The sequence below is a fragment of the Agelaius phoeniceus genome, chromosome 6 (assembly GCF_051311805.1).
Source record: "Agelaius phoeniceus isolate bAgePho1 chromosome 6, bAgePho1.hap1, whole genome shotgun sequence".
Classification (NCBI taxonomy): Eukaryota; Metazoa; Chordata; class Aves; order Passeriformes; family Icteridae; genus Agelaius; species Agelaius phoeniceus.
Window position 1 is genome coordinate 9958599 of NC_135270.1, and position 23740 is coordinate 9982338.

The 23740-nt window shown below is 53.1% G+C and overlaps 4 protein-coding genes and 1 pseudogene across 6 annotated transcripts; 4 read left to right on the forward strand and 1 right to left on the reverse strand.

Annotated features, from left to right (window-relative positions):
- The first annotated feature begins 500 nt into the window (after window positions 1–500).
- Window positions 501–22709, forward strand: LOC129122262 (mas-related G-protein coupled receptor member A6-like). 3 transcript variants are annotated; one of them, XM_077179649.1, is made up of 5 exons: window positions 501–1013; window positions 9383–9482; window positions 13440–13589; window positions 15094–15193; window positions 21524–22709. In XM_077179649.1, exon 5 carries the CDS (start codon window positions 21635–21637, stop codon window positions 22610–22612), a length of 978 nt encoding a protein of 325 aa, XP_077035764.1. In that variant the 5' UTR covers window positions 501–1013; window positions 9383–9482; window positions 13440–13589; window positions 15094–15193; window positions 21524–21634; the 3' UTR covers window positions 22613–22709. The 3 variants fall into 3 exon arrangements, 2 of the variants coding, with proteins under 2 accessions (XP_077035764.1, XP_077035765.1); XM_077179650.1 differs by lacking the exons at window positions 501–1013; window positions 9383–9482 and adding an exon at window positions 10832–10912; XR_013182686.1 differs by lacking the exons at window positions 13440–13589; window positions 21524–22709 and having other exon boundaries at window positions 510–1013; window positions 15094–15667.
- LOC143694311 (uncharacterized) lies at window positions 2184–3363 on the forward strand. The gene has a single exon (XM_077179642.1). It carries the CDS (start codon window positions 2361–2363, stop codon window positions 3357–3359), a length of 999 nt encoding a protein of 332 aa, XP_077035757.1. The 5' UTR covers window positions 2184–2360; the 3' UTR covers window positions 3360–3363.
- LOC129121232 (mas-related G-protein coupled receptor member A-like) lies at window positions 5918–6921 on the reverse strand (annotated as a pseudogene).
- LOC143694315 (mas-related G-protein coupled receptor member D-like) lies at window positions 10907–13401 on the forward strand. The gene is made up of 2 exons (XM_077179648.1): window positions 10907–12952; window positions 13278–13401. The coding sequence occupies exon 1, from the start codon at window positions 10907–10909 to the stop codon at window positions 11885–11887; it is 981 nt and encodes a 326-aa protein (XP_077035763.1). The 3' UTR covers window positions 11888–12952; window positions 13278–13401.
- Window positions 15912–18630, forward strand: LOC143694313 (mas-related G-protein coupled receptor member A1-like). The gene has a single exon (XM_077179645.1). It carries the CDS (start codon window positions 16620–16622, stop codon window positions 17598–17600), a length of 981 nt encoding a protein of 326 aa, XP_077035760.1. The 5' UTR covers window positions 15912–16619; the 3' UTR covers window positions 17601–18630.
- Window positions 22710–23740: the final 1031 nt, after the last annotated feature.

Below are 23740 nucleotides of genomic sequence, written 5' to 3' on the forward strand. Positions count from 1 at the left end.
CCCTGGCATACATTGCCCAGAGTGGCTGTGGCTGCCCCTGGATCCCTGGAAGTGTCCAAGGCCAGGCTGGATGGGGTTTGGAGCAACGTGGGATAGTGGAAAGTGTCCCTGCTGGCAGAGGGACAGTCAGGGATCAGACAACCACAGAAACAAGCCCAAGTGTTCCCAGGACTGAGGAGGAGCAGGAGCAGCTCTGGTGAAGGGCTGGCAGGGGGTTCACAGCACCCTGGTCCCTGATAGCTTTCATTGCATCATCAAGGGCATTGGCAGTAATCAGGGTGGGCTCCAAGTGCTGACAGCCTGGCTGCAAGCAACTGAGTGCTGTCCTTCCCTTGGGCTCGGTGAGCCTGGGGGAGAATGCAAAAATGGGAATTCTTGCATCATTTGTGCTTCCTTGGGCACAGGGGAGGTTTTGGCAATGAACCTGGAGCTCTTCCCAGAATGGGAGCAGTTTCTGACAAGCACCCAGATGCTTCACAGCACTGCTGGCAGCATTCCAGTGCCACCAGCACCCCCAGCATCCCTCTGCTGCTGGACAGACAATGAACCCTCAGGGAAGAGAAACACGGAATGGTAGAGAGAGAGAGAAGGCGGTTGGAGTATGGGACATTCTGCAGGGAAGGAATCTTTCTATTCAAAAGGAAATGAGGAGCCATTTGCAAAATTCTTCATGTGGACTTTTGACAAAAGCCAATTCCTTTGTGGCAAAGAAAAAAACTATTCAAGATAAATAACTGAGAGGGAGTGGAGCTATGACATACCCAAAGCTGTAAAACAACTTCCGACTGCCCTATGACCCCACTGAGCCTGGAGGAGCAACACGAGGGCAGGGTACAGAGAGGAGCCAGCAGGACGGGAATGGGGAGCTCCTGGTGACCTGGGCACTTTCTCCTTCATGTCCCTGACCTGCCAGGAGCCGCTTTAGGACATGGATCCCAAAGGAGCAAGAGGTACCAGGAAGCGCCGCTGATCTGCACAGAGCCCTTTGCCTGCTGCTGCCCCACAGGGAACAGGTCAGTGGAATGTTGGCCTTCCTCCCTACCCCACCTTCCTCTCCTGCAGCAGCTGCTCTGTTCCTGCCACCCTCTCCCGCTGACCCCAGGGCCCTCCCCAGCTCCTCTCTCTTCTCCTGTGCATCCCGTCTGTGTCCTAATACTGAAATGGGCCAGAACAAACTTTCTAACACAATGCAAAGCATGAGGAAGCAGGAATCCATTAGAACCACATCTAGGCTTTGAAAAGTTTTTCTTATCTAATACATAAACACCATTTTCCTAGAACTCATTTCCATGCATCCACCTCCCCCTGCAAGTCCTTTCATGATCCTGGAGGTTTATTACGCAGGGGCTCTCTGGTGGTCATATTCAATGAATGCTGCCATATTAAAGGTGCCCTTGCCTTGACCTTTTCCTCTGGCCATGCACTGTTGCTTCCTGTTCCAGAATTTACCCCAAAACCACTGCAGGCCTCCTGATCTGTTTCTGCACAGGTTCCTGCCATGTTTGTCATCCTGTGTGCCAGCCTTTACATCCTGTGACAAACAACCGCCCACTTTTTAAATTTTGAAAGGTTCATTAAACCTTAACAAAAAATGCAACAAAAAGACTGAATAATCAGAAGCAGGCCTGGGAGCTTCCTCATGGCTGCCAACCACGTGTCTGGCTGATCTTCAAGATGGATGCTTCACCTTTGATACCCTGGGGGTTGCATCAGCTAAACCTGGCCCCTCCCAAAGTCTGTCACTCAGCCCTTCTTTGTGTTTATTGCTGGAGCCTGCTTTCTTGCAACTTGACTCGAGGGTCAGGTGCTCTCATGCTGCACCTCTTCCCCCCAGCAACAAGCTTTTGTACACCCCTTCTTTCTACCTGTCCTAGATGACTCAGGCTCTCTGATGGCAACAGTACAGAGGGGAGAGAAGGGGATTATGGGGTGAACAGGGAACATCTAAACAACAGACTACAATAACATAATTATATATCAATCAAGCTTCTATTAATATTCACACAGCATTCATCCCTTAACTGTGAGAGCCAGTCATCTCATTATCCATCTATAACATATCCTTTAAAATTTTTTCCACTTTACTTTGGAACAACTTCAGAAGAACTGAAAATATTTATTTTCTGTGTAATTTATCAGCCTCTTTCTAACCAGACCAAGCCTTCCACCTCCCTCTCCCCCCCCACCATTTCCACTGCCCTCCTCCCCTGCACATCTCACTCCTCCCCACTGAATCCTTCCCACTGCAGGGAGCTGCTGAGGAGCCGCATGGTCCATCCCTGGATTCTCCAAGCACTGACTGCCCATCCACTCTGACCACAGCCAGGGGCCACATCCCACTGCCTGCCCAGCGTCCATCCATGGAGGTGACCACCGTGTCCCCATCTCCTGCCTCACCCAATGAAGAAGATCATCTGTGTCAGACAGATGTCACCAGCGTGGCCATACACAGTGTGACCCTGCTCATTGGCCTCTCTGGGCTGGCTGGGAACGGAGCTGTCATCGGCCTCCTCAGCCTGAAAATCTGCAACTCCGGCATCTTTGACCTGGCTGTCATTGACTTCTTCTTCCTCCTCTTTGCGGTCCCCTCCGCCCTCCTCTTCCTGGTGGAGGACGTGTCCTGCTCTCCTATCCTGCCCGAGCTGTACCTGAGTTTCCTCTTCCAGCTGTCAGTGGTGTCCCTGTACTGGGGGCTGTTCTGGCTGATGAGCAGCCGCAATGTGTGGTATGTGTACAAACTCTGCAAGCTCTGCTTCCGCTGGGAGCTTCCTGAGCGCCTGATGTGGGTGGTGGGAACTGTCCAATACTGGGCCTTCTTTGCTCTCTTCACTGTCATTCCCACTGTGACACTCCTGTGCCCATCACACCAGCAGGAGCACTGCAGGGCAGCTCTCATCTCCATGAACACCCTCATCCTGCTCCTCTTGGCTGCACCCGTGGCCATTTCCAGCACAGTCGATTTCATTAAGGCCAAGCGGGGCTCCCAGCAGCAGCAACTCAAGAGGCGCGACATCGTTACCTTCCTCATTGTGCTCTTCATGTTCCTCCTCACCATCTGGAATTTCCTCCAGCAGCTCGGTTACATGGTTGTGTCATCCCAGGTTGTTTTCCTGCTAATCTGCATCCACAGCAGCATCAAACCCTTCATCTACTTCTTGGTGGGGAGGTGCTGGAGGCCCTTCTCCATAAAGTCCCTTGGGCTCTCCCTCCAGAGGGTCTTTGAGGAGCCAGAAGAAAACACTGCCCACAGCGATGATCCTGCCAAGGACATGGGGTCTGAGGCTGGTGATCCCTTCCACTGCTCTGATGAAGGATCCCAGGAAAGTGGCTGGTGGGCAGACCTTGAGCCTCTTGATTAATCAATATCCATGGGATCACCCTGCCTGTGTTGGTGTATTCCTGCAGGAGAAGGGAGCATGGGCTTTGCCTTGGGTGATTTTTGTGGGATGCTCTGCAGGGAGCACATTGCAGCATGGCTTTCCTCCTCCCTCCTGGATCCACGTGGCTCCAAGCAGTGCAGCTGGGCTCAGTGCTGTTCTCCAGCTCTATTCCCCATGGAATCACCCTCATGGCCTTGGCCCCAGGGAATGAACTCCCTCTCCTTTGCCTCAGCAGATGAGTTCCATGGTGTTTTCAGGGAGCTCTTGCCTGCAAAGAATGGGACACCTTCATCCCTGGGGACACACCCAGCACGGGGTGGCAGTGATTTCCCAAATCCCTGCAGGGCTGGTGCCTCTGGATGGCAGGAGAGGGGTTGGGATCACAGGGAGCATCCTTCCCCTTCTGTCCAGCACAGCAAGCCCTGCATTCCCAGCTGATGGGAAGGGACACCAGGTAGGGCAGCAGAGCTGGGGAGGGACAGCAACATTCCCTTGTCCTTTCCCTGGGAATTTGTCACATTCTTGAATTCCAGAACTGAATCTGTCTGAGTAAAGTACAGGGTCGATAGTGAACTCCATTGAACTCCTGTGCCTGTATCCAGAAAGTACATGGAATATGGAAATTCCCATCACCAGATGCTTGGACCATTTAATTGCACAGAAATTAGGGGGTTGTGCTGCTCTTCTGCAGAATGGGGCCATCCATCCTCTGGTTCCCCAGCATCAGTGTCCAGGGAAGCCCTTGAGCACCTCCAGCCTGAGCCTGGCCACCCTCAGGAGGAGCTGCACAGCCACTCTGCACAGCAGCTTCAGCCACAGTCCAGCCTGCCCTGATCTTTGTCATTCTGGAACCACCCCTCAATCACATTTGGATTCATGGTTTTTGTTTGCCTCCATCAGGGTAATATCCAACCCAGAGTTTGTTGAATAAACCACAACCAGGCTTCCCTGCAGAGCCTGTGCCTGTTAATCAGTGTCCAAAATGTCTAATTTCCTTCTTTTATCCCATTCTAAAGCCTCTGGCTGCTCTGGGAGCAGGGCAGCTACCTGTCTCATACCAGAGCCCTTCCTAAGGCACGTGCCTGCAATGGCTGGGATGATGTTGGCACTGCCAAGAGCTCCTGATTCCTCCTGGGAGAGACCTGGGCAGCAGCCACAGCTCTTGCTCAGGGGGAAGTTGTCCCTCCTTTTCCCACTGCCCTAAATCCAGGGGAAACCAACGTGCCACTGCTTCTGGAATGGGAAGGGAGAGTGAAAACCATGTGTGGAGTCAGGCTTTGGAGACACACTTGAGGTTAAACAGCTAAGGAGCATTTATTAACTGAGTTCTTAATAAGTAACAAAAGAGACTTTGATATCTAAGAGGGTTTTTCTCTCCCTGACTCCCTTTTCCTGTCCATTGGAAAGACTTTCCATGGTGGGACCTCTTGTCCAGGGAAGAACAACTCAGCCAGGGCGTTTCTCCCAAGGCAAGTGCAGAAGGACCATTATACTTCCATGTACTTTTTCTGCTTCCCAGCACCTTCCTTGTCTCCAGTGTCACCCAGGCCACTCCCTCCCTGAGCTTCCTTTCAAAAGAGCAAGACTTCAAAGCAAAAGCTTTCCTGGTTGTCCCTGCCCATGGAAGAAGGAGAGATGGAATGAGATGATCTCTACCGTTCTTCCAACGTGTCCTGGGGTGACTTTATGATGCTGAATTGTGTCCCCATTTACCTGTTTAGCCCAGAAATAGGTTTTGCCCATTTCAGACTGGTTCTTGAGCAAAGAGGGGGAGAGCAGATGCAGCAGTTTGTTTTCAGAAGCTGCGCTCACTCCTCCCCATTCCTGCTCCCAGACCGCGCTGTCTGCAGCACAGACATGCAACACACAGCTCTCCTTTGCTTTTGGTATTTTTTGAACTAGCTGAGGCTGAGAAGTTCCCTGGACTGTGGTTTTCCTTTTGCTTGGAACTGTTCAAACCTGCCCAGGACTGAAAACCCAGAAGAGCACGGGGAGCTCACACCTGTGGCCCAGCGGGGCCTGGGAGGCGGCATTTTCCAGCACCAGGGGGACTGATAAGAGACTGAGTGAGCCAAACTACACTCCACAACAAGGACTTGCTGAATTTGCCACCTCTGCAGAACACCAAGGGATTTTATTGTCTAATATTGTTTTCATTTTTTATCCTTGTGAATACTTTGCTTGTTAAATAAACAGTTTTTTCCACTTTTCTCTAAGGAAATCTTTTCCCAAACAAGTTGGGGGGGGGGGGGGGGGGGGCTGCTTGAATTTGTTTACTAGAGGAAGCCTGTTCAGGGGCCTCCTCCCAAATTTTCCCTAAACCAGGACACAACCCAAAGCATTCCATGAGGATTCCTCGTGTCACTCACTACCACCCCAGGCAGGAGTGCCCCTGCTGCACACAGCACCAGCCTGGCAGAGCTCAAGGAGCATTTGGACAATGCTCTCAGGCACAGGCTGGGATTCTTGGGATGTCCTGTGCAGGGCCACGAGCTCAACTCCATCAACCTTGTAGGTCCCTTCCAACTCTGGATATTTTATGGTTCTATTTTATGCTGAGGATCTTTCATGATGATTCCACTTGATGATGACTCCACTGTGTTGTCCCTGTGCCCTGGCTCTGGCACAAAAGCCTCAAAAGCCCTCTGCAAGGCAACACTACCAGAGGAGGTGAATTCCTTTGCACAGCTCCCAGCCAGGAAGTGAATCAGAGGGAGGGCAGAGCTCTTGGCACAGGTGAGCAGGAGAGAGGTGCTGGCGGCAAAGACAGAGAAGTCAAACGCCCTCAGCAAGAGCCAGTGCCCAAAATCAGCAGGGAAGAAGGGGAAGGGCATGACAGGAGCAGCAGGAGCAGGGCACAGAGCTTCCCTGGGAGCTGTTTCCATGGGCAGCACAGGAGCCTGGCCATCAGGGCCAGAGCAGAACAGGTCAGGCTGAGCACTGAGAAGAGGCAGCTCAGGACCAAGGCCATGGGCACCAAAGAGCAGCAATGGAGGGGGGCAGTGAGCAGGAAGGAGAGCAGCCAGAGCAGGGCACACAGAGCATGGGGAAGCACTGCGAGCAGTGGCAGGGCCAGCAGGACACGCGAGGACAAACAGAGCTGTCACAGCACTGAGGGCTGTCAGACAGGAGACAGCGGCAGTGAAAGCCAAGAGGATGGGCACCTTCAGCCCAGCTGTCACACCCCACGAGCCCAGCTGCTGGCAGAAGCTCTCTGGGACAGAAAATAGCCCCAGGGGGATGATGATGGAGAGCAGGAAGGTGAAGCCAGCCATGGCCAGGCTGAGCACATAAGGGGTGATGGGGTTCCTGTGCATGCAGAAGCTGAGGAGCCAGAGCACAGCCCCATTCCCACCATTCCACACAGCCACAGCAGCAGCAGCAGCAGCAGTGGGACAGGCACTTTGCTCCACTGCCTGTGGTCACACTGGCTCCAGTTGCCGTGGCTCTCCTCATTCCAGCTCCCCTTGGATGCCTTCCCACCGGGCTGGCTCCAGCAGGCAGGGCTGGCTCCCTCCGTGCCAGGGGACAAAGTGCTCATGGTGACACCTCTGCTGCTTCTCCTGCCCTCACACAGCTGCAGGGGTGACACACAGAGACACCAGAGCAACGCTGCTGTCCCCCAAACGTGGCTTTTCCCATCTTTTCCCAGCCACAGCTTCCATGTGCAGCAGCACAGGCAGGGCTGAGGGACAGGACAGAAGGCAAGTAGGATGTGGGAGCCTGGTCTGGGCTGCCTGGCACAAAAGCCAGGGAGATACCTCCTTCCTGGCTGTGGACAGGACACAGCTGGAGGAGGAAAACAAGTGGAGAAGGAAGGAATTGCCCATGGAGAAGTCACACAGCAAATGACTTTGGGATGGATCTGAGCTGGACTCTCCGGTGTCAGTTGATGTCACTGAGCTGATGGATTCCTTTATCAGGACACTCGTTTCAATATTCCCTCCCTTTTCCCAAACTGTTTATAGCTTTCACTTCCCTACAGACCTCAGTTCGGCCCCCAAAATCAATCACCAGGTTCCACCCAATGAGGGGGCCCTGATTAAGGTGGAAGAGAAGAGTCTGACCTTGTTTCCTCTGGCAGCCTGCAGAACTTCCCCGCAGCGCACTCGCCTCAGCTCCCAGCCTCCAGCTGCTGTCCCTGGGCCGGGATCTGCAGGAGCTTCCCTGGAATGGTCCCTTGGGAAAGGGGAGCGCGGCCCACGGGGTGAGCCCGAGCGGCGCCCGGCGCGGGCTCTGTCCCAGCTCCTGCCACAGCCCCTGCTCTCCGTGCTGCCTCGTGTTCCCCAGGGCTCTCACACACAGGCAGCTGCCTCAGAGCTGCCACGGCCTCAGGCCTCTGCTCCTCAGCTGCTCTTCACTCTGCCTGGGAAATGAGCAACAGCAGAGAGCCCCAGCAACCACACCTGTGCCCAAAGCGCTTTGGCTCCATCTCAGCTTCTGTTCTATTTTATAGCAACCTCAACCCCAAAATCTTGTCTTCTGAACTGCATGAACTTGCCCCCTGTCATCCCCTGACGTGGATCCTTGTGACCCTGAACTACAAATGTGCTGTTAAACTTATATTTCTGTTTCAAATGTGGTTTCCCCACTTCTATACCACAATTTAAGTGGCACCAGACCTTCAACATTCAGTTTCCTAGAAGATTCATGCAATCATAAATTCTGTGTGCGAGCTAGAGCACTGGCACACAGCAGAGGGATGATTTGGGATTTCAGCAATGGCATCTCTTCTGAGAAGAGGCAAATCCATGCTGCTCTCTTGGCTTTAATCCTTAGAAAGTTGCAGGTTTCATCTGAGTCACCTTCTACACTCCCCTGGCAGTCAGACAGTAGCCTACAGTGAATTCCAAGGAATTCCTAGAAAGCTGAGGTGAGATGATTCCCACCCAGGCTGACATGTGCCTCAGGGATCTGGGATGCTCCTGCTGGAAACTGCTGGCCCTGGGACCAGAACTGTCACCTCTCTTCCCTGCTGACACCGTGTTTGTGTCCCCAGCTATGGAATCTCACATCCCCTCACCAGCCCAATCCTTTCAAGGGCAAACACTTCATCATCCAGGAGCTGATGGGGCTCCAGGAGAGTTGGAGAGGGACTTTGGACATGGGCATGGAGTGACAGGACAAGGGGGAATGGCTTCCCACTGACAGAGGGTGGGGTCAGATTGGATATTGGGAAGAAATCCTTCCCTGCGAGGGTGCTGAGGCCCTGGCACAGGTTGCCCAGAGGGATGGGGTCAGGTAAAAACAAACACAAGGGCTCCAAAGTGCAAGGAGGAGGAGGATGAGTCCTAATGAAGGGCTGGAAAGGGGATCACAACACCCCAAAATGTGGTTCCTAAGAGCTTTCATTGCATCATGAAGGCAATTGGCAGTAATCAGGGTGGGCTCTAAGTGCTGCTGACCTGGCTGCAAGCAACTGAGTGCTGTCCTTGGGCTGTGTGAGCCTGCATTGCAATGACAGGAATGGGAATTCTCAGCTCAGTTTGCTTTCTTGGGGCTAGGGAAGGTTTTGGCAATGATCCTGAAAATCAACCCAGAATGGGAGGTGTTTCTGACAAGCACCCAGATGCTTGCACAGTGCTGTGAGCACTTCCAGCACTGCCAGCAGCATTCCAGCACCACCAGCCCCACCAGCAGCTCTCTGCTGCTAGAGGGACACTGACCCCTCAGGGTAGATAAATGAGGAATGGTAGAAACCTGCAGAGAGAGGGGAAGCATTTGGAGAATGTCCCATTTGGAAAAGACTTTCTAATCAGGAGGCAATTTCATTCAAAGAAATCTGCATGTCAGGCTACTTCCACTATGGCAGGAAAAAAAAGGTCAAGACAAAAAACTCACAGGAAGGGAAATTCTGACGCAGCCAAAGATTAAATTTCTGACTCTCCCGCCATGCCTTGCAAAACAACACCAAGACAGGGCACGGAGAGGAGCCAGCAGGACAGGAATGAGGAGCTCCTGGTGACCTGGGCACTTTCTCCTTCATGTCCCTGACCTGCCAGGAGCCGCTTTAGGACATGGATCCCAAAGGAGCAAGAGGTGCCAGGAAGCGCCGCTGATCTGCACAGAGCCCTTTGCCTGCTGCTGCCCCACAGGGAACAGGTCAGTGGAATGTTGGCCTTCCTCCCTACCCCACCTTCCTCTCCTGCAGCAGCTGCTCTGTTCCTGCCACCCTCTCCCGCTGACCCCAGGGCCCTCCCCAGCTCCTCTCTCTCCTCCTGTGCATCCCGTCTGTGTCCTAACACTGAAATGGGCCAGAACAAACTTTCTAACACAATGCAGAGCATGAGGAAGCAGGAATTCTTGACCTGCACAGGACACAGAGGGATCTCTCCTTGTATTGTGTGTATGGTCAGACTTTACAACAGGGTATTAATCCATTAGAACCACATGTAGGCTTTGAAAAGTTTTTCTTATCTAATACATAAACACCATTTTCCTAGAACTCATTTCCATGCATCCACCTCCTCCTGCAAGTCCTTTTATGATCCTGGAGGATTATTAAGCAGGTTCTCTCTGGTGGTCATATTCAATGAATGCTGCCATATTGAAGGTGCCCTTGCCTTGAACTTTTCCTCTGGCCATGCACTCTTGCTTCCTGTTCCAGAATTTACCCGAAAACCACTGCAGGCCTCCTTATCTGTTTCTGCACTGGTTCCTGCCATGTTTGTCATCCTGTGTGCCAGCCTTCACATCCTGTGAGAAACAACCGCCCACTTTTTTAAATTTTAAATGGTTAATAAACCTTAACAAAAAATGCAACAAAAGGACTGAATAATCAGAAGCAGGCCTGGGAGCTTCCTCACGGCTGCCCACCACGTGTCTGGCTGATCTTCAAGATGGATGCTTCATGTTTGATAGCCTGGGGGTTGCATCAACTAAACCTGGCCCCTCCCAAAATCTGTCAGTCAGCCCTTCTTTGTGTTTATTGCTGGAGCCTGGTTTCTTGCAACTTGACTCGAGGGTCAGGTGTTCTCATGCTGCACCTCTTCCCCCCCAGCAACAAGCTTTTGTACACCCCTTCTTTCTACCTGTCCTAGATGACTCAGGCTCTCTGAGGGAAACAGGACAGAGGGGAGAGAAGGGGACTATGGGGAGAACAGGGGACATCTAAACAACAGTCTACAATAACATAATTATATATCAATAAAGCTTCTCTTAATATTCACACAGTATTCATCCCTTAACTGTGAGAGACAGTCATCTCATTATCCATCTATAACACATCCTTTAAAATTTTGGCCACTTTACTTTGGAACAACTTCAGAAGAACTGAAAATGTTTATTCTCTATGTTATTTATCAGCCTCCTGCTAACCAGACCAACCCTCCCACCTCCCTCTCCCACCCCACCATTTCCACCGCCCTCCTCCCCTGCACATCTCACTCCTCCCCACTGAATCCTTCCCACTGCAGGCAGCTGCTGAGGAGCCGCATGGTCCATCCCTGGATTCTCCAAGCACTGACTGCCCATCCACTCTGACCACAGCCAGGGGCCACATCCCACTGCCTGCCCAGCGTCCATCCATGGAGGTGAGCACCGTGTCCCCTCTTTTCACCTCACCAACTGACGCACCTGCTCCGTGTGAGATCAATGTCTCCAGCGTGGCCATGCACTTTGTGACCCTGCTCATCGGCCTCTGTGGGCTGGCTGGGAATGGGGCTTTCCTCCGGCTCCTGCACGTTAATCCCAACACCGACTTCGTCTTCAACCAGGCCATTACCGACTTCCTTTTCCTCATCTTCATGGTTACCTCCACCCTGTTCTTCCTTGTGGAGGAAATGTCCTGCTCTGCTATAATGCCCCTGATATATTTGAGCTTTCTTTTCTATCTGTCGCTGTTCACCTACACCATGGGGCTCTACCGGCTGATGTTCATCAGCATTCAGAGGTGCAGGTCCATCCTCTGCCTGTTTTTCTGTGGTTGCCAACTTCCTGAGCGCCTGGTGTTGATGATGATGACTATCCTGTTCTGGGTCCTCCTGTTTGTTGTGACCGCTGTCAATCCCACAGTGACTTCCCAGTGCCAGTCACTCGAGCAGGAGCAATGCCAGGTGGCCCTCACATCCATGTACGCCCTCAACCTCTTCCTATTTGCTGCACCCATGGTCATTTCCAGCACAATCCTCTTCATTCATCTCAAGACTGGCTCCCAGCAGCAGCAGCAACACAAGAGGCTCGACATTGTTATCGTCCTCATTGCCCTCCTCAGTCTGCCCCTCAGTCTCTGGTTTCTTCTGCAGCAGCTCGGTTACATGGCTGTACCCTCCCAGGTGGTTTTCCTGCTCACCTGCATCACCAGCAGCATCAAACCCTTCATCTACTTCTTGGTGGGGAGCTGGAAGAGAGACTGGTCCATGAGGAGCTGCTGGAGACACTGCTCCATGGAGAGCTGCAGGAAGCAATCCTCCATGCAGTCCCTAAGGAAGGCGATCAAGAGGGTGTTTGAGGAGTCAAAAGAAATCACTTCCTCTGGAAATGATCCCACCATGGACACACTGCTCTGAGCCTGTTGATCCCTTCTACTGCACTGCTGAAGGACCCTGGCACAGTGGCTGAGAGATTCCTTGAGTCTCCTGATCAATAAATAGCCACAGGATCACCCTGCCTGTGCTGGTGCATCCCCAGCCCCTTTCCAGGCCGCTCTGGGCTCTGATCCGTGCTTGTGAGGCCTCAGCCTGGAGGAGCAGCCCCTGGGCTCAGCTCCTGTGGTGCTGATCAGAAACACCCTCTGCTCCCAGGAGCTGCTGCTGTCCAACGGCCTCCTGGGCTTTTATCAACAGCCTTGGAAATTACTGGAGTGCCCTGGATGCCACAGCATCCCTGCTCTGCCACTGTCACAGGAAGCTGCCGGCCCCAAGCGTGGCCAGGGTGAAGCATTGCTGGCAGTGACGCCCATCCCTTGGGGCCCTGGGAGCAGCGGCCCCAAAGGAGACCCTTGGAGCTCTCCCGGGCCCAGCAGCGCTGAGCAGGAGCTCCCTGGCACCGGGGCCTCTCCCAGCTGGGATCTCTCCCGTCTGCTGCCCTCGGCTGATCCCCGAACGCCCACGGCTCCTGGGCCCAGCCCCCCAGGGCTCCAGGCCCAGCCCTTGGCACAGGCAGGAGATGCAAAGGGATCCGCAGGGAGCATTTCACTGCCTGCCAGGGCAATTGCTCACAGGGACCTTGCACTGACTCTGCCTGCCTGCCTGGCTCTGTGCACACACGTCTGCATCTGCTCTGGCAAATGTGCCAGAAATGCTGCTCTCCCAGCTCTCTTTGTACCTGAGACATCTGACTGGGGCAGCCCTGGAAGCAAGGAACAGGCATGAGATACCATTCCAACTAAATGCTGTTCATGTCCTTTCTTTGCTAAATTGTTAATTTTCATGTACAAAAGCTGGAGTGGCTGGGAGAAGCAGAGACATTGCCCGTGGTCCTGGGTTGAGCAGGGCAGGAGCGGGGCTGTCATACGGGAAAAGGCAGCCTAGGGCTGGTCTGGAGGTTCTCAGAGGTTTCTGGAAGTGACCGGATGCTGCTGATTCCAAATGTCCCAATTTGACAGCCCAATTGGCAGCACTTCAAGGCACAAAGTAGGCATGGGATTGGATGGGATGGGATGGGATGGGATGGGATGGGATGGGATGGGATGGGATGGGATGGGATGGGATGGGGAGAAGAGTGGTGTGGAGATGAGGATTGGGCGTGATACCAAAATCAGCCGGAATAAATTTTCAAACACAATGGGAAGCTTTAGGAAGCAGGAATTCTTTACCTCCAAAGGATACACAGATGGATCTCTCCATATTTCTGTTTGGGTGAGACTTTAGGACTTTACAACAGGCAGTTTACCCATCATAATTACACAGAGTCATTAAAGTGTCCTTCGTATCTAATACATAACCATCACTTTCCTAGGACTCATTTCCATGCATCCACCTCCTTCTCCAAGTCCTCTCCTGGCCCTGGAGGTTCATTCAGAGGGGTCCCTGGTGTTCATATTCACTGAGTGCTGAGATATTAAAGGTGACCTTGCCTTCAACTTTTCCTTTGGCCATGTGCTCTTGCTTCCTGTTATAGAACTTGCCCCAAAACCACTGCAGGCCTCCAAATCTCTTTCTGCACTGCCTACAGCCACGCTTATCATCCTGTGTTCTCCTGAGGAGCTCATTGGAGCTGAGCTTTCCTCCTCCCTCCTGGGTCCTAGAACCCTCTGGCCAGGAGGAGCAGGTATGGAATATTAATCCCAATATTACCAGGTGGGACGTGCCTGGGCTCGTCTGACCCTTGCTGCTGGGCCAAAGGCGGCAGCTGTGGTGTTTCACCCCAGAGATACCTTTGGCCAGCTGGATGCTGCAGCTGGGCACTCAGAACAAATCCAGGCATAGTAGGAACTGAGTTTACCTCTGGTGGAAAAGGTTCAGGTGATGGTGAAGAGAGAAAGGAGAGGATTCTGCCGTAGAGTTTTAATCCAGAGTTTTATTCTGGATGACAGACCTCTGAATCTTGTAACAGCTCCCAACAGAATCCAGACCGCATGGTCCCGTCTCCTTTTAAGCCCAGGGACAGGGGGAGGGGAAGGGACAGGTGAGGCACCAGCCAGGTGGGAGGAGGGGAAGGCTCAAGGGATACAGACACTGGGACAGGCCAATGAGCCCAGATCTGAGGGGCACCTTTTGAACTCCTGCCAACCACACCACGACCCTGCTGGAAGGTTAACATTGATGGACAGCTCTCAGCAGGAAGGTAAAGGGGCAGGGGAAAGGAGAGGTTGGCACACCTGGGGGGTTGGGATAGGTGAAACAGGAAATGGCCTCACACTGCAACAAGCAGGGACACTGCCGCGTGTCCCAAAAGGATCAGGGCTGGATCGGGGCTCCTTGGGCGTGAAAAGGGGGCCCTGGGGATGGTCTGGGGTGTTGCAGGTGGTTTCAGAGGGGTCAGGAGAGGCTCGGAGCAGGATGGAGGGGGTCTGGATGCCGGCAATCCCAAATCTCCCCACTGGAGGAGAGCAGAGCCTGACAGGCCACGCTCAGAGTGGGGATTGGCTCTGTCTGGGAAACCTGTGGGATGTGATAGGATGGGGTGAGGATAGAGAGAGGGGTGGAGATAGGGATGGGGATGGGGATGGGGAGCAGGGATAAGGATGGGATCAGAATAGGAGGAGGAAGCAGCTCAACTGTGCTTCCTCGGGACCAGAGCGTGTTTTTGCAATGATCTCAGAGCCCTTCCCGGAACTGGAGCTGTTTCTGAGAAGCACCCAGCTGCCTCACCCACATTGCCTGCACTGCCAGCATTCCAGTGCCACCAGCACCACCAGCATCCCTCTGCTGCTGGAGGGACCATATAACCTCAGGGAAGAGTAATGAGGAATGGTAGAAACCCAACTAGAGAGGGAAGGCAGTGGGAGAATGGGACACTCTGCAGGGAAGGAGTGTTTCTACTCAGGAGATAAAGAGGAACCAATCAGAAAAATCTTCATGTAGAGCTTCCAACAAAAGCCACTTCCGCTGTAGGAAAAAAAAAACAAGCCCACACCCACCATAAATAACTCAGAAAAACTGAATTTCTGAAGTAGGCAAAGTTGCAATTTTCGAATACCCCTCTCCCCCCATGACTCCACTGAGCCCTGGGAAACAACATGAGGACAGGGCACAGAGAGGAGCCAGCAGGACGGGAATGAGGAGCTCCTGGTGACCTGGGCACTTTCTCCTTCATGTCCCTGACCTGCCAGGAGCCGCTTTAGGACATGGATCCCAAAGGAGCAAGAGGTGCCAGGAAGCGCCGCTGATCTGCACAGAGCCCTTTGCCTGCTGCTGCCCCACAGGGAACAGGTCAGTGGAATGTTGGCCTTCCTCCCTACCCCACCTTCCTCTCCTGCAGCAGCTGCTCTGTTCCTGCCACCCTCTCCCGCTGACCCCAGGGCCCTCCCCAGCTCCTCTCTCTTCTCCTGTGCATCCCGTCTGTGTCCTAACACTGAAATGGGCCAGAACAAACTTTCTAACACAATGCAAAGCATGAGGAAGCAGGAATTCTTGACCTGCACAGGACACAGAGGGATCTCTCCTTGTATTGTGTGTATGGTGAGGCTTTACAACAGGGTATTAATCCATTAGAACCACATGTAGACTTTGAAAAGTTTTTCTTATCTAATACATAAACACCATTTTCCTAGAACTCATTTCCATGCATCCACCTCCTCCTGCAAGTCCTTTTATGATCCTGGAGGTTTATTAAGGACGGTCTCTCTGGTGGTCATATTCAATGAATGCTGCCATATTGAAGGTGCCCTTGCCTTGAACTTTTCCTCTGGCCATGCACTGTTGCCACTTGTTCCAGAATTTACCCCAAAACAACTGCAGGCCTCCTTATCTGTTTCTGCACTGGTTCCTACCATGTTTGTCATCCTGTGTGCCAGCCTTTACATCCTGTGAGAAACAACCGCCCACTTTTTAAATTTCGAAATGTTCATTAAACCTTAATAAAAAATGCAACAAAAGGACTAAATAAGGGGAAGCAGGCCTGGGAGCTTCCCTCACGGCTGCCCACCACATGGCTGGCTGATCTTCAAGATGGATGCTTCACCTCTGATAGCCTGGGGGTTGCATCAGCTAAACCTGGCCCCTCCCAAAGTCTGTCACTCAGCCCTTCTTTGTGTTTATTGCTGGAGCCTGCTCTCTTGCAACTTGACTCGAGGGTCAGGTGTTCTCATGCTGCACCTGTTCCCCGCCCAGCAACAAGCTTGTGTACACCCCTTCTTTCTACCTGTCCTAGATGACTCAGGCTCTCTGATGGAAACAGGACAGAGGGGAGAGAAGGGGACTATGGGGAGAACAGGGAACATCTAAACAACAGACTACAATAACATAATTATATATCAATCAAGCTTCTCTTAATATTCACACATTATTCATCCCTTAACTGTGAGAGCCAGTCATCTCATTATCCATCTGTAACACATCCTTTAAAATTATGGCCACTTTACTTTGGAACAACTTCAGAAGAACTGAAAATGTTTATTCTCTATGTTATTTATCAGCCTCTTTCTAACCAGACCAACCCTTTCACCTCCCTCTCCCACCCCACCATTTCCACCACCCTCCTCCCCTGCACATCTCACTCCTCCCCACTGAATCCTTCCCACTGCAGGCAACTGCTGAGGAGCTGCATGGTCCATCCCTGGATTCTCCAAGCACTGACTGCCCATCCACTCTGACCACAGCCAGGGGCCACATCCCACTGCCTGCCCAGCGTCCATCCATGGAGGTGAGCACCGTGTCCCCTCTTTTCACCTCACCAACTGACACACCTGCTCCGTGTGACATCAATGTCTCCAGTGTGGCCATGCACTTTGTGACCCTGCTCATCGGCCTCTGTGGGCTGGCTGGGAATGGGGCTTTCCTCTGGCTCCTCCAAATTAATGCCATCACTGACTTTGTGGCATTCAACCAGGCCAGCATCGACTTCCTCTTCCTCATTTTCATGGTCCCCTCCACCCTGCTCTTTCTGCTGGAGGAGGTTTCCTGCTTTGCTATAATGCCCCCAATGTATTTAAGCTTGCTTTCCCAGCTGTCAATGTTCACCTACACTATGGGGCTTTTCCAGCTGATGTTCATCAGCATCGAGAGGTGCAGGTCCATCCTCTGCCAGTTTTTCTGTGTTGGACAAGTTTCTGAGCACCTGTTGTGGGTGATAATGAGTGCCCTGTTCTGGGCCTTGTTCTTTGTTGTCACCGCTGTCAATCCTACAGTGACTTCCCTGTGCCAGTCACACGAGCAGGAGCAATGCCAGCTGGCCCTCACATCCATGTACGCCCTCAACCTCTTCCTATTTGCTGCACCCATGGTCATCTCCAGCACAATCCTCTTCATTCATCTCAAGCCTGGCTCCCAGCAGCAGCAGAACAGGAGGGTCGACATTGTTGTCTTTCTCGTTGCACTCTTCAGTCTGCCCCTGAGTCTCTGGTTTCTTCTGCAGCAGCTCGGTTACATGGCTGTACCCGCCCAGGTGGTTTTCCTGCTCACCTGCATCCACAGCAGCATCAAACCCTTCATCTACTTCTTGGTGGGGAGCTGGAAGAGAGACTGGTCCATGAGGAGCTGCTGGAGACACTGCTCCATGGAGAGCTGCAGGAAGCACTCCTCCATGCAGTCCCTAAGGAAGGCGATCAAGAGGGTGTTTGAGGAGCCAAAAGAAAACACTGCCTCTGGAAATGATCCTGTTGTGAACACGGGGGTCTGAGCCTGTTGTTTCCTTCCACTGCACTGCTCTAGGACCCCGGGACAGTGGCTGAGAGATTCCTTGAGTCTCCTGATCATTAAATACCCACAGGATCACCCTGCCTGTGCTGGTGCATCCCCAGCCCCTTTCCAGGCCGCTCTGGGCTCTGATCCGTGCTTGTGAGGCCTCAGCCTGGAGGAGCAGCCCCTGGGCTCAGCTCCTGTGGTGCTGATCAGAAACACCCTCTGCTCCCAGGAGCTGCTGCTGTCCAACGACCTCCTGGGATTTTATCAACAGCCTTGGAAATTACTGGAGTGCCCTGGATGCCACAGCATCCCTGCTCTGCCACTGTCACAGGAAGCTGCCTGCCCCAAGCGTGGCCAGGGTGAAGCATTGCTGGCAGTGACGCCCATCCCTTGGGGCCCTGGGAGCAGCGGCCCCAAAGGAGACCCTTGGAGCTCTCCCGGGCCCAGCAGCGCTGAGCAGGAGCTCCCTGGCACCGGGGCCTCTCCCAGCTGGGATCTCTCCCGTCTGCTGCCCTCGGCTGATCCCCAAACGCCCACGGCTCCTGGGCCCAGCCCCCCAGGGCTCCAGGCCCAGCCCTTGGCACAGGCAGGAGATGCAAAGGGATCCGCAGGGAGCATTTCACTGCCTGCCAGGGCAATTGCTCACAGGGACCTTGCACTGACTCTGCCTGCCTGGCTGCCTGTGTGCACACACATCTGCATCTGCTCTGGCAAATGTGCCAGAAATGCTGCTCTCTCAGCTCTCTTAGTGCCTGAGACATCTGATTGGGGCAGGCCTGGAAGCAAGGATCAGGCATAAATAAGGTTAAATGCTGCTAAGTGATGTTCCTCTGTTAAATGGCTAAGTTTAAGGTGTAACTGAAGTGCTGTTACGTTGGAGTGCTCTAAACCTTTTAAGCCATTTTCCTTTTATTCCTTACCCTCGCTGTCCTTTTGTCACCTGGCCTTGCACTCACACACAAACACACACACAGGGACAGCACTTTGGTGTGCTGGTGCTTAATATTAAACCTTTTTTTTACTGATTTCCTTGCTGGTGCTTTTCTGCCTTCACAAATTCTTCCTCTGCCCTGGCTTTGGCCTCCCTCAGCAGGCTGGGATGGTGCAGCCCCAAGGGGAGAAGGCGTCCATGCTCCTCAGCACAGCCACCCCCTTCCAGGGTCAGGGTGACATCTGTGTTTGTCACCATGGGCTCCATGGGACATCAGCCCCCTCCCTGGGGCTTCTCTGAGGTCTCTGAGCTGGGGGTGTTCAGCCTGGAGAAGGGAAGGCTTCAGGGAGACGTTAGAGCCCCTTCCAGGCCTAAAGAGGCTCCAAGAAATGGAGAGGCTTTGGACAAAGGCCGGAAATGACAGGACAAGGGGGAATGGCTTCCCACTGCCAGAGAACAGGGTTAGGGGCAATATTGGGAAGAAATTCCTCCCTGTGAGGGTGCAGAGGCCCTGGCACAGGTTCCCAGAGATGCTCTGGCCTCCCCATCTCTGGAGGTGTTCCAGGCCAGGCTGGATGGGGTTTGAAGTAGCCCTGTCTTGTGGAAGGTGTGCCTGCTTGCAAAGGGGTGAGATCAGGAAAAGACAACCACAAGTATTCCCAAGACTGAAGAGGAGGAGGAGGAGCTCTGCTGAAGGGCTGGAAGGGACACCACAGCACCCCAACATCTGGACTCTATTGGCTTTTATTGCATCCTCAAGGCTACTGACAGTAAGAAATGTGGGCTCTGATGCTGATAACCTGCTACAAGCCTGTCGTGGTTTGGCACTGGCCGTTCACTCGCCTTCTCCTGCTCTCAGCTGGGCAGAGGAGAGGGAAACAAAACTTATCAAAGGAATCATGAGTTGAGATGAGAACTGGGAGAAAAAACACTCTTTGCAAAAAAACGGGTCAAATTTTCTGGTATCAAGTAAATTTATTAATAACAGATTCAGAAGATGGTAATGAGAATTAAAATAAAGCTTTAAATCACCTTTTTTTCCCCCAGCCCCTCCATCTTGCCCATTGACAATGCATGGAGACAGGGCACGGACGTCCTTCACCAGCTTTGAAGCACTGCCAATAAAACACCGTTTACCTGGAAAAATCTGGGTTATCCATTAAACAAAGAGAGACTGCATATTCTGGGAATAATTAAAACCATCAAAACATTGATATCATTATATAATATATTGGGAGCACTTTAGGGAGTATCTATAAAAAATCTCTGATATTATAATGTATAAATATGCCTGGAAATTGTTGTTTCTTTGGACATATCTATGGCAAATATATTTCCAAGATGTTCACAATTTTGACTCAAAATTGTTATTAGGCTAACACGATTTCCTGTAAGGCTTCAGTGTCTTGGTGTCTGCAGGGACACAGCCATGGCTTGTGCTGCCTGGAGCAACCATGATCCAGAGCTGGGCTGGCACGGACACGATGGCCCAGGGGCTCAGCATTCCCCACCCCAAGTGCTCTGTCAGTGTCACAGCAGAGATCTCCCCAGAGATCTTTACTTTTCAATGTTGTCAGCCAGGAGCAAAGGTGTCTCTGCCTTCAGAAATTCTTCCTCTCCACTGCCTGCAGCTGCTCCCTCAGCAGGCTCAGGTGGTGCAGCAGCAAGGAGAGGAGGAGGCCGTGCTCCTCAGCACAGCCACCCCCTTCCAGGAGCAGGGTGACACCTGTGCTTGTCACCATGGGCTCCACGGGGCATCACCCCCCTCCCTGGGGCTTCCCTGAGGTCACCAGCCCCACCACACCCCACACCTTCTCTCCAGCCCCACCACATCCCACACCTTCCCACCACATTTCCCAGCAGCTCCATCATGTCCCACCCCTCCCACACCACCCTCCCATCCCACTCCCCATGCAGCCCACCCACCTCCCGTCCTTCCCATCCCTCCCAGCCCCGTGCCTGAGGCTTCAGTCCCTCCCCACGGGCTGCTCACCCCAGGCTGCCCTGGAAGCCTTTGGGGCCGTGTTTCTCTTGGAGATGCCCCTCCCCAGCTCCATCCCTGGTGTCCAGACCCCCAGCCTCCTTTGAACACAAACAAGAGGCACTACAAGGATGGCTTGGAGTGCCCAGGGTGAACCTTTTGAAGGCCTTTCATCAATGCCTCCTTTTATTCTCTTCACCTGCTCTGGCCTCTGTTCTAGGGAGCCAGCCCAAGGCATCAGACACAAAGGGGCTGGAGGGGCCAGGAGGCCTCTGGGTGCCACCAATCCCAAATCTCCCACTGGACAGCAGCAGAGCCCAACAGGTCACACCTGCAGCCAGGGAGTGGCCAGGGACTGGGAACACATCGGGATGGCAGGGCATGCGATGGCATGGATGAGGAGTGATACCAAAATCCGACCGAATAAGGTACCTAACACACACTAATGGTGTTACCAAGGGAAGTATTAGGAAGCACGACACACAGAAGGATATCACCTTATTTCTGTGTGTGTTGAGAGACTTTACAACAGGGTTTTTATTCCTTATGACCATTCATTAAAAAGTTTTTTATGTCGTACATATACACTATTTTCCTTGAACTCATTTCCATGCATCCACTTCCTTCTGGGAGTCCTTTGATGCTCCTGAAGGTTTTCTGAGAGGGGCTTCTGGTGGTTGTGTTCACTGTGTGCTGTGATATTAAAGGTGACCCAGCCCTGAACTTTTCCTTGGGCTGTGTGCTTTTGCTTCTTATTACTGAACTTGCCCAAAAATACTCTGTGCCTCCTTATCTCTTTCTACACTAGCTCCAGGAACGTTTATCATCCTTTGTCCACATCTTTACATGAATTCATCTCTCTGCCAACTTCAGGGGAGTTGAAAATATTTATTCTCTCTAATTTATCAATCCCCTGCACACCAGCCCAACCCTCCCACCCCACCATTTCCACCGCCCTCCTCCCCTGCACATCTCACTCCTCCCCACTGAATCCTTCCCACTGCAGGCAGCTGCTGAGGAGCTGCATGGTCCATCCCTGGATTCTCCAAGCACTGACTGCCCATCCACTCTGACCACAGCCAGGGGCCACATCCCACTGCCTGCCCAGCATCCATCCATGGAGGTGAGCACCGTGTCCCCTCTTTTCACCTCACCAACTGACACGCCTGCTCACTGTGAGATCAGTGTCTCCAGTGTGGCTCTAGACTTTATGATGCTGCTCGTTGGCCTCTGTGGGCTGGCTGGAAACGGGGTTTTCCTCTGGCTCCTACACATTAATGCCATCACCGACTTCATCTTCAACCAGGCCATCACGGAGTTCCTTTTCCTCATCTTCATGGTCCCCTCCACCCTGCTGTTCATTGTGGAGGAGGTTTCCTGCTCTGCTATAATGCCCCCAATATATATGAGCTTGCTTTTCCAGCTGTCGCTGTTCACCTACAACATGGGGCTGTACCGGCTGACGTTCATCAGCATTGAGAGGTGCAGGTCCATCCTCTGCCAGTTTTTCTGTGGTTGCCAATTTCCTGAGCGCCTACTGTGGGTGGTGATGAGTATTCTGTTCTGGGCCTTCCTTTTCATTGTCATCGCTGTCAATCCCATGGTGACTTCCCTGTGCCAGTCACACGAGCAGGAGCAATGCCGGGTGGCTGTCACCTCCATGTACGCCCTCAACCTCTTCCTCTTTGCTGCACCCATGGTCATCTCCAGCACAATCCTCTTCATTCATCTCAAGCCTGGCTCCCAGCAGCAGCAGAACAGGAGGCTCGACATTGTTGTCTTTCTCGTTGCCCTCTTCAGTCTGCCCCTGAGTCTCTGGTTTCTCCTGCAGCAGCTCGGTTACACGGCTGTACCCTCCCAGGTGGTTTTCTTCCTCACCTGCATCACCAGCAGCATCAAACCCTTCATCTACTTCTTGGTGGGGAGCTGGAAGAGAGACTGGTCCATGAGGAGCTGCTGGAGACACTGCTCCATGGAGAGCTGCAGGAAGCACTCCTCCATGCAGTCCCTAAGGAAGGCGATCAAGAGGGTGTTTGAGGAGCCAAAAGAAAACACTGCCTCTGGAAATGATCCCACCATGGACACACTGCTCTGAGCCTGTTGATCCCTTCTACTGCACTGCTGAAGGACCCTGGCACAGTGGCTGAGAGATTCCTTGAGTCTCCTGATCAATAAATACCCACAGGATCACCCTGCCTGTGCTGGTGCATCCCCAGCCCCTTTCCAGGCCGCTCTGGGCTCTGATCCGTGCTTGTGAGGCCTCAGCCTGGAGGAGCAGCCCCTGGGCTCAGCTCCTGTGGTGCTGATCAGAAACACCCTCTGCTCCCAGGAGCTGCTGCTGTCCAACGACCTCCTGGGCTTTTATCAACAGCCTTGGAAATTACTGGAGTGCCCTGGATGCCACAGCATCCCTGCTCTGCCACTGTCACAGGAAGCTGCCGGCCCCAAGCGTGGCCAGGGTGAAGCATTGCTGGCAGTGACGCCCATCCCTCAGGGCCCTGGGAGCAGCGGCCCCAAAGGAGACCCTTGGAGCTCTCCCGGGCCCAGCAGCGCTGAGCAGGAGCTCCCTGGCACCGGGGCCTCTCCCAGCTGGGATCTCTCCCGTCTGCTGCCCTCGGCTGATCCCCGAACGCCCACGGCTCCTGGGCCCAGCCCCCCAGGGCTCCAGGCCCAGCCCTTGGCACAGGCAGGAGATGCAAAGGGATCCGCAGGGAGCATTTCACTGCCTGCCAGGGCAATTGCTCATAGGGACCTTGCACTGACTCTGCCTGCCTGCCTGGCTCTGTGCACACACGTCTGCATCTGCTCTGGCAAATGTGCCAGAAATGCTGCTCTCCCAGCTCTCTTTGTACCTGAGACATCTGACTGGGGCAGCCCTGGAAGCAAGGAACAGGCATGAGATACCATTCCAACTAAATGCTGTTCATGTCCTTTCTTTGCTAAATTGTTAATTTTCATGTACAAAAGCTGGAGTGGCTGGGAGAAGCAGAGACATTGCACATGGTCCTGGGTTGAGCAGGGCAGGAGCGGGGCTGTCATACGGGAAAAGGCAGCCCAGGGCTGGTCTGGAGGTTCTCAGAGGTTTCTCGAAGTGACCGGATGCTGCTGATTCCAAATGTCCCAATTTGACAGCCCAATTGGCAGCACTTCAAGGCACAAAGTAGGCATGGGATGGGATGGGATGGGATGGGATGGGATGGGATGGGATGGGATGGGATGGGAT

What these genes read in the sequence shown, in the direction of transcription:
- LOC143694311 (XM_077179642.1), top strand. Translation starts at nt 2,361, where the DNA reads ATGGAGGTGACCACCGTGTCCCCATCTCCTGCCTCACCCAATGAAGAA.
- LOC143694315 (XM_077179648.1), top strand. Translation starts at nt 10,907, where the DNA reads ATGGAGGTGAGCACCGTGTCCCCTCTTTTCACCTCACCAACTGACGCA.
- LOC143694313 (XM_077179645.1), top strand. Translation starts at nt 16,620, where the DNA reads ATGGAGGTGAGCACCGTGTCCCCTCTTTTCACCTCACCAACTGACACA.
- LOC129122262 (XM_077179649.1), top strand. Translation starts at nt 21,635, where the DNA reads ATGGAGGTGAGCACCGTGTCCCCTCTTTTCACCTCACCAACTGACACG.